The following is a 14,698-nucleotide window of genomic DNA, read 5'->3' on the forward strand; positions in this document are numbered from 1 at the left end:
AACACATTTGGGAAAACAAATATAATGTTTGCCTTCTGATGCTGAGATAAGTTACTGTATGCTGTAAAATACAATTAACATACTTCCCAACAGTATCCATTGTGGCAGGACATCCTGGCTCGCGGGCCACCAAAGGGGAGGGGCTTAACAGGAAAATGGGTGGTTTTTGATTAACCATGGTCATTTGTGGGCGGGGTTTGGATGTAATTAGACAGCATTTGGGCCGGGTGGCATTTTATTTTATCCCGCTTTTGGGATTCTGAATTTTGGGGGCTATGAATTAATGTTTGATACACATAGGTAAACCTCTTGTGAACCTCTTCGAGCAATCATGTCCTCAATTAATGTACATTCTTAGTAATGTCAAATGGATATCCTTTTAAAAAATAGTGTATTTAGCTAAGCTTTTATCTGTCAGCATGGTGCCTTTGGAAATAATCTAGTTCCTCTATTGCACAACGGTCTCCCTAACTTCCCTACCTATTATTCATAACCTGGGTTAGTGTAAATAAAAGGTTAAATTCATCTATTTTGAGTGTTTTAGAACTCAAGGCAGAAATGTCAAGAAAGGTAAAACATACTGTGACTGGATCAATTATAAATAGCTTATGATATCAATTTATTGAAGAGAAATAGCGCAGGGCGCATATTTATATAATTGCATAGGCACTTATTTTTTTGTATTGTATATATTGTGAGATAGGAAATCGTGATTTCTGAGACCAGGGTAGAAACTGGTATTTCCTGTTTTCACCTTACTTAATGATAAGCCTTATTTCTGATGCATATTTCTGATACAATAGGCCTTTGTGGATGTAGGTCTTTTGTGTATTGGGATGTATTTAGTATGGAAGTGTCATTGTTTAGGATTTGTAAGGGTGCTAGTGGAAACCTCCAATTAGGCATATGTGCAAGGAAGTCTGATAGCAGAAAGTGCTAATGAAGTCTTGTGATGAAGTGTCATGCCTGCTCTGGCCAAAGGCCCAGCAGGGGGTCGTTACTGTGTGGCCTTTTGCCCAGAGTGAATTTCATAGATAAGTGTAAATTTTGTTAGCCTTGAAATGCATGTAAATACATGTTTGTGTAAATAGAGTATATCCTGATTCTAAAAATAGACTATTTCTGAACTGTATAAAAGATGAGCTGTGTGAGCATGTAAGTGTTCTTCTGATTTCAGCATCTGACTTGATCACTGATACCTCTAATCAGTGAGAGCAAACCATTTTGCTTCAAAGACCTGCTTGGAAACATCTTCAATATCGTTGTATTCCTGTGATCTACAGATTAGACCCTAAATCTAATCCTTTCTCCAGCTGTCTCTGAGATTTTGGACACAAGCATTTCCAGTACCACCGCTCTGCCTGCTACCCAGTAGCCCTGGTCCATGTGATAGGCCAGGGGGGATCCATTCATAGCAACCCGGATCCATAGTAAGAGGTCCGGAGTTACCAGCCCAGGTATACCAGCAACGAGACAAGCTAGCAGTGTCAGTTACACAGAAGGAACCTGGTTCTGAGTGCTATAGAAGGAGCTCAGTGGTGGCATTAGGCCCCTCCCACTGCGGCAGGAGGGGCATATTCATAATAACGAAAGAGAACGGTGGCAAAGTAAGCCCAGCCGGTTCCCAGCAACAACAGACAGGGTGGCATAGGCGGTCCATCCTGTCACATATACTAACACTTGTTTTCATTAACTTGTTGATTTTTTTAATTAAAAAAATGGCTGCTGTTTTAAAACTAAGTTTTTAGGGCAGTGGTTCTAATTAAGGAAGGTTGCACTGGTAAGGCTTACCTTCACTTAAGGTGAGGCCAACTTGCCACAATAATAGGCACACACTTTATACACAGGTTAAAAATGACTGTATCTAGAGGTACTTTATATGTGACACATTAAGTATACATTTAGATACCATGTTTGCTTTCAAATAAATGTATAGGTACAATGCATCAATACAGTAAGATGTATCAAAGTTGTTTCAGTATTATCAGATTTGTATATCTTCTAATAAGAAACTAGGATATTTTTACACACCTCTCAGTGAATAAAATTATTTGTAATATATTTTTTTCGTGTGTGTAAAATGAGTCACTGCTCAAGAGTACAGGAAAAAAATAAGATTTGCTTATAAAGAAGGACGCAGTTCTAGGATATACGATATTTGGGAACATCTCCAACATCTTTACGGCGGCATTTCATAAAAAAGATAACTTTCTCAATGTATGTCTTTTTATCCATTGGCGGAAGATTCTTGTACAGTACAGAAGATCAACTTAACTATGATTGGTGACTCCCTATTTTTCATTGTGCTATAGTAATGCCACATGCCCAGGTGGCACATGGATCCCTCGGTCTGTCCACATATCGATTTATTTATTCATAGATCACTTAATTTGCATATTTTTATCTTAACAGGAATGCACAATATATAGTTGGTGGAGTTTTGTCAGAATGGTAAATATATAATTAGTTGGTTTTAATTGTGGCCGTTATTTAGTGATGCAGCTGATCTTGGTGAATTAAGCAAACCTTAGTAAATGAGGGAATCTGGATGAAATTGGGATGATCACCAGCTCACTTAAAAAGTTACTTTGGAGCCTGCCAGTTGGTTATTGATGCAGTAATGAGCAGTACATGTATCTTTACTTTGACCAGGCCATGTTATAGGTTTACTGATAAGCTGTATTTTATTTATTTTTATATATCATTGGTATTGCTAGTTCTGAGATGTATCAATAAAAGCTCAATCACACAATTTGCAGCTTTGGTTAACTCATCTATTTTGTATATCTACAATCCTTCCTACACAATATCCAATCCTGTGCAATCACCAGAACCATATACCGTCTGTAATATGGATACAATGAAAGAATAATACGCATCATGAAGCTTGAATGTGCCATCTCTTCTCCATGAAGTCCCCTCACTGTAGTTAACATCTTACTATATATTTTGGATATCCATATCTTTGAAAATTATGCATTTCAAATATATAAGCTAATTCACAGAAAAACAGCAGAAATTGTGTGGATTCGTACTTTAAGTGTATTATTTTGAAATAATTTATTTCTGTGTTGCTACTTTTTAGATGTATATGAAAAAATAGCCCTAATTCAACCAGGTGAAGGTCAATAAGCACAAAAATATTGTGCTCAAATGTTCACTGTGTTAAGACTGCATTGGGAGCTACTGTTTCCCTTTCTGTCCTGGATTCAATAATATATTTTATTTCTGTTGTGTAGTATATAAATAGATGTTTAATTCAATGTATAATTCACATTATATGCCAATAACAATTCTGTTGCAGTTCTGTTGTTAGACACTGAGTGTCGCTGTTGACCTTAGTAAAACAACACAGAGTAGCTGAATATCTGAAATAGAACATTTACTTGCCCAACACTGCAGAGAAATTTTGCTATCTGGATTTGTGCACGCACTGCTGTACATAAAAACAGAAGAGATCCTTTGGATATATAAGGAGTCAGCCTGAAGAATAATCATGGGAGAGAATATACAAAGAACTATGACATGGCAAGTATTTTTATTCTTAATATGTTTCCATTATGATGCTATGGCTGATGAAATTCACTACTCAATATATGAAGAGGTAAAGCAAGGTTTTGTCATAGGGAATGTTGCTAATGATTTGGGCTTGGACAGCAAAACGTTGTCATCCCGAAAAATGCAAATAGTTTCTCATACTAAAAAGCAATATTTCAATGTCAGTTTGGCAAATGGCAATGTATATGTCACTGATAGGATAGACAGGGAAGCATTATGTGGAATTGATCCAAGTTGTATACTAAACATTGAAATACTGGTAGAAAACCCTGTGGCTGTTTTCCATGTCGCTATTGAGATCCAAGATATGAATGATAATGCACCAGTATTTGCTAAAAATATATTTGAGATACTAATAAGTGAGTCTGCTGCTCCCGGAACACGGTTTCCTCTGGGAAATGCCCAAGATCCAGATTTAAGTTCACATTCTGTCCAAAGCTACATGCTAAGCTCTAGTCAGCAATTTGTACTGGGAGAGAAGATCAGCAGAGATGGACTGAAACATCCTGAACTTCTGTTGGAACGGCCTCTTGATCGTGAAAAGCAAAGTTCCTATAATTTAATTTTAACTGCTTCTGATGGAGGTATACCCATAAAGACTGGAACAGCCTCAATTAAAATTATAGTCCAGGATGCAAATGACAATTATCCTGTCTTCAGTCAAGATACTTACCAAATTAGTTTACATGAAGATGTACCAAATGGTTTTCTAGTTCTCCATTTAAATGCATCTGATGAGGATGAAGGTTCCAACGCACACATAACATACTCCTTTAATCACATCCCGGAAAATGCTCGTCAGAACTTCAGTCTTGATCCTGAAAGTGGGGAAATTAGATCAAAAGGAGCATTGGACTTTGAGGTCACAAAAAATTATGAAATGACCGTTGAAGCCAAAGATGGTGGTGGTTTAGTTACTCACTGCAGAATATCAATACAGATTGTAGATGTTAATGATAACCAACCAGATATAATAATTAAATCACTAGCTATATCAGTTCCAGAGGATTCAATACCTGGTACACTTATTGCACTAATAAATGTCCACGACGAGGACTCCGGATCAAATGGGGCAGTGACTTGCCAAATATTAAATAGATTACCGTTTGATTTAATATTAACATCTTTAAATTACTATAAACTGATAACTGCAGCTCCACTGGATAGAGAAAAAGTATCTGAGTACAATATTAGGATTATGGCGGAAGATGATGGATCTCCTTCATTGTCTACCAATAAATCTATTCATTTAGTAATATCAGATGTGAATGACAATCCGCCAATGTTTCACCAGATAAGTTACATTGGTTATATAATTGAAAATAACCAACCAGGGGCCTCAATATATGGAGTTCATGCATCAGATTCTGATTTTAATGAGAATTCTCGAACAATGTATTCACTTCTCAACACAAAGATTGAGGAAATACCATTGGCTTCATATGTTTCCATAAACTCCATGTCCGGGGTTATTTATGCTCAGAGGTCATTTGATTATGAACAGTTGAGGGAATTTCAGTTCCAGGTGATGGCTAAAGACAGCGGATCTCCTCCTCTAAGCAGTAACGTCACAGTGAGGATATGTATCATTGATAAGAATGATAATGCTCCTAAGATTCTCTACCCGTCACCAGACACTGAGGGATCAGCATTATTTGAGTTTATTCCTCACTCTGCTGAGAAAGGTTACCTAGTGACCAAAGTGATTGCTGTGGATGCTGACTCTGGACACAATGCCTGGCTCTCCTATCACTTACTCCAAGTACCTGATCCATCTTTGTTTACCATTGGCCAACAAACTGGTGAAATCAGAATAGGACGAGACCTTCCAGACACAGAGTCTTTGAGGCAAAAAATTGTGGTTCTGGTGAAGGATAATGGAGTCCCCTCTCTGTCGGCTACAGTCACTTTGAACTTGGTTGTGGCTGAAACCTTTCAGCAATTTGAACCAGAGATAAGACGCCAACCTAGTCATTCAGATACGGCATCTAATACAACATTTTATCTAGTAATAGCCATAGCCCTGATCTCTATTTTATTTATTGTGACAGTGTTGGTTACAATCATTTATAAATGCCACAAAACAAATACTCCAACATCTTTCGAAGCTCTAAGCAGAAACGTGTATCCTCAGTTCACCCTGGGATGTCCTTCTGAGATCAGTGATGGAAGTTTACCTTTTCCATTTTCATATGATGTGTGTGTGACCCTCGACTCAAAGCAGAATGAGATTGCCTATCTGAAACCAGTCCAGAATGTCCCCACAGACAATCTCATTGACACAGATGATTCATCTAACAGAGGAGATGTATCATCATCTAGCATAACGCAGGTAAGTTACTAATATTATCAATTATCTTTGAACCATCATTAAAAAAATCAATACTGCCTTCAATATGGCACTCAAGTTTTATAAAAACAAATTATGATTTTCTAATTGCTATTCATACTATGATGAATGTACAGTGCGCTTTAGTATAACTATATGCAATTTAAAACAGAAAACAAAAACATGTCTACAAACTAAGACCACAGCAGTCTAAGAGCAGATTACATCATATAACCTTTAAAACTTGTGTTATTTCACTAATAGAGAGAAGGCCACTCAAGTGGGTTGAGTGATAAGTTGAATCCTCCATTAACAAAACACTTTCTAGTTAGGAACTCAGTAGATCTCAACATTCAGTTTTAAGAGAGATGTATTATGTACCAGATGATAATCAGGTGGCCAGAAGTCTGAGTGTACTACACTGGCATTCAAGGTATATATAGGAAGTGAATTAAAGGTTCTTTTATGTTTCATATCACTTTTTGAAATATATAGGATATATTTATAGGATATGTGTATTTTCATACTCCACAGTGTCTATCGTATACTAGTTTAACATTCTCACTTACCAGTGAACCCTTGCGTTTCAGTTTCATTATGCATCTTTCATACCCCATTACAAGACTAGGAATAAGAAAAGTCCTTATATATTATGACACTTTATGAACATTGTTAAAGTATGAAAGTATGGTACAAATAAAACATGGAACACTTGTTTAAATGACATATCTTTAAACGCACTAATTAATACACGCATGACCATGTTTCTAAATCAGAGAAAATATATATTTTCAATTTTTTTAAAATACATTTAGCCATTAATTTGTATATTACTTTATGTATGAAATAGCAAGTCTTGTATTTCACTTTATGTAAATGTCAAGTGTCTCTGTATATCTGGTTATTTGATACAGTTAACATCACTTATCAAGTAGAAATAATATTTCAATGTTATTATTCACCCCAAATGAATTATGGTCCATCTTCAATGAATGCCAAACCACCAATAATGTTGTTCTATTTTTTTTCCACTTACTTCTCTGAATTATCTGCTATTATGCATTTTAGAGCATTCTATTGTAGGTTCCAAGGTTACTATACTCTACACTGTACCTTGAAATCCACAGATTATAGTGATCACAATATGCTAGAAGTTGCTGAGTCTTGTCTTTATTTTTACTGTTACAATCTTGCTATGAACAATTACAGGAATTTTAGTTCCGAGTGATATCCAAAAACAACATTTGGGTCCATATTCTTTTTTCTCATACGATTTTTTTCTTCGCTATATAATTTATATTATTGTGTTAGCTACTTAAGATGAACATCCAGTGCTTAACATTTCTTTAAGATAATGTTTGCTTAGTAATAATCTCATATAATAAGTTATTTTTTGCAAAATAAACTTAGAAATAACTAAGACTAATGTTTTAGGCTTAAAATGGAACAATATCCACATTTTTGTTTTTATTTGTAGCCTGTAATTGATAAAGTATTTGGAAATCATCATATATTTTTATCTGCTGGTGTATAGTGGAAACAAATCATTTACACTTAATAGTTTCTCATTAGTACCAAGTGTTAACTGTTTATGATATGTATTAAAATGTTTTTAGTAAGTATCCATTGTCGCAGATTGGTTAGAGATTCCAATTGACAAGCAGCAATGTCAATCAACTTCAATATGAGTAATTCCAAATTATTGTCTCATTATTATATATGGAGGTAGTTCACTTTTAACCCACTCATATCCGGAAGCGACGTGGGCCTAAATGAGTAAATCAAATGTCACATTTTCAAAGGGCCCCAATTTTGATGAGGATGCTTTATATTGTTTTCTGTGGGCACATAGGTTTTTATTTTGGCATTTTATAAAATAGATGCTTTTATGTTTTCACACATAGAAAGGGAAACCAAACATCAATTTAAAAAAATGTAATATATGGTACAACAATAAAATGTTTTAGAAAGGGGTCAATATCTAAAATATCTTTGCTTTAATATTATTTTTATTCCCTGAAAAAATATACAGCAGGTACTACTCATTTACAGCAGTTTGAATAACTGTACATATAAATTCTTCTGTTATATAATATGATTAACAGAACTATGTTAATAGAGCTAGCTGACATTAACATGGTCAACTTTAGTGTCCTGTATCAATTGCTGGTATGATAGACTCCGAACTACTATAATATGTGATTAAAACAACATCAAATTTGTTTTCAAACTAATTCAGAACACATTTTACAAGATTTTAAATAGCAAACATAGTTTCAAAACACTCAGAACTATAACCTAGAAATAGTTAGAATTAATCATAAGGATTAAAGTTAGCATGTAAAACTAAACATAATGTATTATAATGAAAGACAATAGGAGAAAAGTGTGTTAACTAGCAATGATTAAATTGTATTCATCTATTTGCAAAATTGTCAAAAAAGATTTTCCTGTATTTTTGTTGTATTAGAAAAAAATGTAAACTTTAATTCTATAATCAAATGCAATTGCATATAAGATTTGGTGTTGTTTTTTCCTGTTAGCAGCATATGTAAGGAATTCTAAGTAATACTTTTCATTACTGAATGACTTATAGTGTCAGATTATGTATAAAATATCAAAATAACACATAAATATCAATGTATTTTAGAAAATCTGTAAGAAAACAACTTCATTTAGGCATATGTTAGCAAAGTCATTGCAGTTCCACACTTTTGACTCTGAGCGCCGCTGTTGACCAACTTGTTTTAGAATAGTAGACTGTGGAGGTTTTTCTATCCTACGTTAGCACATTTCAGTCTGCAGGAAACATTGCAGTATAGTCATGATTTCCTCCTACAAACTGGACATTTAATAACAATCAGGATATTTCTGTGGATAATAAAAAATATTTATCTGCAAACAATGTGGAGGAAGACCAGAACTGAAAAGAAAGAAATGATGGAGATATGGCAAGTATTATTCTTTATTCTTACATACTTTTGTGGCTCTATTTCATGCCAGCTTCAATATTCAATACCAGAAGAGATGAAGCAAGGATCTGTTTTAGGGAACATTGCAAAAGACCTGCAATTGATTGCTAAAGAATTATCATCTCGAAAATTTCATATTGTTTCACGTGGGAAAAAACAGTATTTTAGTGTTAATTTGAGCAATGGGGATTTTCTTATTGCAGAAAGGATAGATAGAGAGATGCTATGTGGTTTAAAACAAAATTGCTTCCTGAGCTTGGAGACTGTGATTGAAAATCCTTTGAATTTATACACAGTTAAAGTTGAAATTGAAGACATTAATGATAACCCTCCTGTGTTTTCTAATGATGCATTTAAAATAATGATTAGTGAGTCTTCCCTACCAGGGGCCCGATTTGCTCTTGGACACGCTCAAGATCCCGACTTGGGTCTTAATGCTGTACAAGGCTATAAACTCAGTGCAAATGGCTATTTTAAACTTGGAGAAAAAAGTGGCACTGATGGAATTAAATACCCGGAACTTGTTTTAGAACAATCACTTGACAGAGAGAAGATAAGTTTCCAAGAATTAATATTAACTGCTTTTGATGGAGGAAAACCTTATAAAACTGGCACTGCCCTAATAAAGGTCTTAGTTCATGATGCAAATGATAATTATCCAATATTTAACAAAGACATCTATCGTGTGAGTATAAATGAAAATGTGCCCAAAGGATTTATAGTTCTGAATGTAAATGCCACCGATGAAGATGAAGGTTCAAATGCACACATAACATATTCTTTCAGTAATATCCCCGAAAATGCCCGTAAGGTCTTTAATATAGATCCTTTGCGGGGAACTATTGAAACATTAGGACAGCTAAACTATGAGGATATAGAGACCTACCAGATGACAGTGGAAGCCAAAGATGGCGGTGGTCTGGTTGCTCATTGCAAAGTATTAATAGATATTATTGATATTAATGACAATGCCCCAGAAATAATTATCACATCTCTTTTGGATACAATTAAAGAGGACTCTTCTTCTGCCACAGTGATTGCGCTAATTAACATTGAAGATTTAGATTTTGGGGAGAACAGTGAAGTTATTTCTCAGATTACTGAAGATTTGCCATTTCAGTTATTGTCATCATCTAGTAATTATTATAAACTTGTGACTTCGTCTAAATTGGACAGAGAAATTAAGTCTGTTTATAATATCACAATTAAGGCAGTAGATAAAGGATCGCCTCAATTGTCCACCATTAAAACCATCCGACTTTTTGTGTCAGATGTGAATGACAATCCTCCTGTCTTTGGGAGAACAAGGTATCCTGTCTATATTACAGAAAACAATCAACTGGGAGCCTCAATAAATAGTGTCCATGCTTCAGATTTGGATGATAAAGAGAATGGTAATATATTGTACTCTATTGTAAGCACAACTACTGAAGACCTTCTATCATCTTCATATGTTTCCATTAACTCAATGACTGGAGTTATTTATGCTCAGAGGTCATTTGATTATGAACAGTTGAGGGAATTTCAGTTCCAGGTGATGGCTAAAGACAGCGGATCTCCTCCTCTAAGCAGTAACGTCACAGTGAGGATATGTATCATTGATAAGAATGATAATGCTCCTAAGATTCTCTACCCGTCACCAGACACTGAGGGATCTGCATTATTTGAGTTCATTCCTCACTCTGCTGAGAAAGGTTACCTAGTGACCAAAGTGATTGCTGTGGATGCTGACTCTGGACACAATGCCTGGCTCTCCTATCACTTGGTCCCTGAACCGTCTTTAGTTACCATTGGCCAATATTCTGGAGAAATTAGGATAGCGAGAGACTTTCAATATACTGACACAATCAGACCAAGAATTGTGATTATGGTGAAAGACAATGGATCACCTTCTCTGTCATCTACAATTACTTTGAATCTAGTTGTAGCAGAAAATTTTCAACAAGTTCTACCAGAGATAAGACATCAATCCAGGGGCTCAGATGCTTCTTTTAATGTAACATTCTACCTTGTTATAGCTATTGCCCTGCTTTCTATTTTATTTATTGTGACAGTGTTGGTTACAATTATTTTTAAATGTAGAAAATCTACTGCTCCTACAAGTATTGGATCTCTTAGTAGAAACGTGTATCCTCAGTTCACCCTGGGATGTCCTTCTGAGATCAGTGATGGAAGTTTACCTTTTCCATTCTCATATGATGTGTGTGTGACCCTCGACTCAGAGCAGAATGAGATTGCCTATCTGAAACCAGTCCAGAATGTCCCCACAGACAATCTCATTGACACAGGTGATGTTTCTGTTGGAGAGAAAGTGATCAAAGATAATTTTCCATCCGATAGCATTGTACAGGTAAGGTAAACATATTATTAACATTCTAGCCTTTTATTATTAGATAGTATTTTAATTTTGAGTGTGCGCTTTTGTTTTTAAATATACCTGAGACCTATCATGAATCATAAAGTTCAACCTATTCAACAATGAAAGGGGCTATAGATGAGACGACCTCACCATGGCAGCCAGGAGAACATATAGAACCAAATGATGAACATTGTAATACACTGCATTTGAAGGGTGTTATATGAATGTGGGAGTTATATGAGTAACTGATTGCAAAACTTTCTTAGGTCAGCAATCATAGAGCATCAGCATGGGTGGTGTGAGTATTATTATTTATAACTTGCAAAAATATCAAATCTACATATAGTTATAGCATGTGCATTAGTAGTTTGGATGTCATTTTATGTGGAAGGAAACTGTAGAGTTTTGTTTCAATTTACTACATTTATCTTCTTGCTTTTCTGTATGGATGGAATTCCATATGTTGTAGTTTCAATATTGGGTAGGATTAAATAAGTAGGATAATGAAACTTTGCATTCTAACACAAAGGGCTAGATTTACTGAACTGTGGGTTTGAAAAAGTGGAGATGTTGCCTATGGCAACCAATCAGATTCTAACTTTCATTCATTTAGTGCATTCTACAAAATGACAGCTAGAATCTGATTGGTTGCTAAAGGCAACATCTCCACTTTTTGAAACCCGCAGTTTAGTAAATATACGCCCAGTGGTTGCACTGTCAAAATATTTTGTATCAGCACTTATGGTCAATAGTGACTTTCCTGAGATATAGTTGTTCATACATTCCAACATTTTAGAACCCAGAATCGCAACAGGTAGCACGACCGTGTCATGATGGAAGCGCTAGGCTGTCCCATACCATCCTCCCATTCGAACACCCACACAATGGCTTTCAAGGTCACCAGTAGCAGGTGAGCATGACACCTGTTCAACACACACCACTGTGCAGTGAATGTAAGATACCCCCAACTTTCCCACCCATGGGACAGACATGTCCACTGGAATAGATCCCTAATATCGGGGCTGTCCCACCAAAATCGGGGCAGTTGGGAGTTATGGTTACTGATTCTTTTCTTTTGATTTCCAACCATCATTTATCATGAATGGTCTTACTGCACTTGATCGAAAAATATCATTAATTTTTGATGTGTGCATATTTGATAAATGTTGGTGATAATAATAATTTTCTGAAAATGTATTCTTCGTTTAGAATTTGTTTGTTAATGGATTAGATAACTATATTTTTTTATGTATTTGAGATTTAAAAAGATAGGGTCTTGGGGACAGAGTACAGAGCATATTAAAGGTGTGCCCACTATTTGCTTTGCATGAATATGAGAATACAATAAAATACTATGCACAGAACAGGTGATGTATATCACTGTACCTATAATCTAATTAGATCAACTATGGTTGTGTATCATGCAGTTTCCAGCAGTAGTTTTAATGATGGATCACTCAGTGTCCCTTTAAAATAAAACAAGATGCTGAATTAAGTCTACTATTTGTAAATATCCTGTTATATATTAAGTTGATCTGTATGTTATTTTATTTATGTCAAATAAATGTGCATATTAAATATGAGCCATCGGTTCATTCATTGTTTTTCATGTCTTGTCATGTGTGAATAACCTTTGTTACCAAATGAAATAATAGCATTAAGTTCATTTTATTGTTGCTATTTCCATGAAACATAGTATCTACATTAAGTGTAGTTCTCCGTTCTGCATTATACATGCCAAACATCATCCCAGATGGAGAAAGCTTTACAATGCTCCTAGTTAACACAGAATCAGTGTTTCCTCCCAATCCAAACATAAAGTAGCATACAGTCTGCAAGATGAATTTATGGATCTGCATATTCACTTATATATAGGCTAAAGTGTCTGTCATTTGCATGTCTTTTCCCACATTTTACTGATACTGAAGCTTGTTCTTGTATTGTCTGAACCTGTGTGGGTTTGTGGTTTTGTTCTGTAGGACCACATGTTAATGCTTTCTCCCTTCTTGACCTAAAAATGTTATAAGTGGTTTCTTTTATCACTAATACATAATGCAATATATATTTTTTTTCAGCCTCAAACAGCTCTATGTTAGTTTTTATATCTCAGTATAAAACTTAAAGTAAAATATAGATATAGTTGCATGAATGATACTTATTTGAAAAGTGATTGCTTGGTAATACATGCAAGGACTCTTATGGGCGTATTCAATTGTCGGCGGGATTGCCGAAAATCCCGTGATCCGCGCACAATTACTGTTATTACGGTAATCGTGCGCGTAAAAACCATTAATACGGTAATTTACTCGCTGGATTTTGATTACCGTATTAACAGTATTAGTTTTTCCGCACTCGAACCCGCAGACAATTGAATACCCCCCTTAGCGTGCAATTCTTAGGGTACATTTACTAGGATCAGATCATCTTTCGCCATCTCGTCCATGTGTAACCAATTTTTAAGTGGGCTGTGATAGAAAAACTTTTAGCCAATCAAATCACCAGAATGCTCACAACAACACAACAATTCTGGATATGAGTGAGTTGATCTTGTGGGAGAGACCACAGTGGCAGTGTAAGGAGGGTGAATGGAAGCAACCAGGAAGCCACAGACTGAGAGTTTGTTAAGGGAAGAAGCAGGGTCCCCCAATTAAAATCTTTTGTGGGAATAGTGTGATGTCAAACACACCTCTATATAAAAACAAAATTGATGTATTGGAGTGTATGGTTTATAGATCATAACTACGGCAGCTCGTATTACTGAATACAATATGTAGATAACAGGCTCTTTGTGCTGAAAAAAATCTGTCCAAATTAGTTAATTGCCTAAACCATGTTAGTAAGTGAAGTATTTTAACATGTTAGACTTGCTGTCATATTATTCTATCACATCATGGTTGACACGTTGACCTTATGGATTTATACCTTTGAAGTAAATAGGTCAGTGTTATATGACATCTCCACTATGCATTTATAGTATAATTTAAATTAAGCTAAATTTTAAATAAATAAATTTGAAATACAGTTTTACTGCATATCAGTTTTAGACAAACATACAAAGTTTCAACACATAAAATATATCTATCTATATTGGTTTTTTTTTAATATGGTGTCTGGTGCTGCAGAAATCTAACAATTATAAAGGAATACTCTTAAAATAATTTTATAAATTCAATTGTATGTTACCAATACTGAATTTTCTTAAATAATGACATTATATTTTTTTCATACTTTATTACAGTAGGTGTACTTAAACCCAGATAGATAGATAGATAGATAGATAGAAATATATATTATCTAAACTTATATCTGCACATAAATACTTGCATAAAAAAGAATATCTGCAGATTGTTTTAACAGTTGCACTGCAGTTCCTCATTTGCAACTCTGGGTGGAGCTGTTTACCTACAATATACAAAATTCAGGTCAGATGTATAAAGCTGCAGATTCTCAGTACAGTCTAGCAATGCAGATTTTCAGGAA

The 14,698-nt window shown here is 35.0% G+C and overlaps 3 protein-coding genes across 3 annotated transcripts in view; all 3 read left to right on the forward strand.

The window, feature by feature from the left end:
* LOC142152884 (protocadherin gamma-A4-like) overlaps positions 1-14,698 on the forward strand; it is a 445,481-nt gene that overhangs the window by 5,476 nt on the left and 425,307 nt on the right. The gene's annotated exons all lie outside the window — the stretch shown is intronic.
* LOC142150168 (protocadherin gamma-B5-like) lies at positions 3,397-5,931 on the forward strand. The gene has a single exon (XM_075205376.1). It carries the CDS (start codon positions 3,497-3,499, stop codon positions 5,900-5,902), a length of 2,406 nt encoding a protein of 801 aa, XP_075061477.1. The 5' UTR covers positions 3,397-3,496; the 3' UTR covers positions 5,903-5,931.
* On the forward strand, positions 8,777-11,290 carry LOC142149590 (protocadherin gamma-B5-like). Its single transcript, XM_075204915.1, has 2 exons — positions 8,777-10,914; positions 11,257-11,290. The coding sequence occupies exons 1-2, from the start codon at positions 8,792-8,794 to the stop codon at positions 11,288-11,290; spliced, it is 2,157 nt and encodes a 718-aa protein (XP_075061016.1). The 5' UTR covers positions 8,777-8,791.

This window comes from Mixophyes fleayi, chromosome 4 (assembly GCF_038048845.1).
Source record: "Mixophyes fleayi isolate aMixFle1 chromosome 4, aMixFle1.hap1, whole genome shotgun sequence".
NCBI lineage: Eukaryota > Metazoa > Chordata > Amphibia > Anura > Limnodynastidae > Mixophyes > Mixophyes fleayi.

What these genes read in the sequence shown, in the direction of transcription:
- LOC142150168 (XM_075205376.1), top strand. Translation starts at nt 3,497, where the DNA reads ATGGGAGAGAATATACAAAGAACTATGACATGGCAAGTATTTTTATTC.
- LOC142149590 (XM_075204915.1), top strand. Translation starts at nt 8,792, where the DNA reads ATGTGGAGGAAGACCAGAACTGAAAAGAAAGAAATGATGGAGATATGG. An exon ending in ATTTTATTTATTGTGACAGT is followed by an intron (nt 10,915 to 11,256) that starts GTTGGTTACAAT and finishes ATTATTAGATAG; the next exon opens with TATTTTAATTTTGAGTGTGC.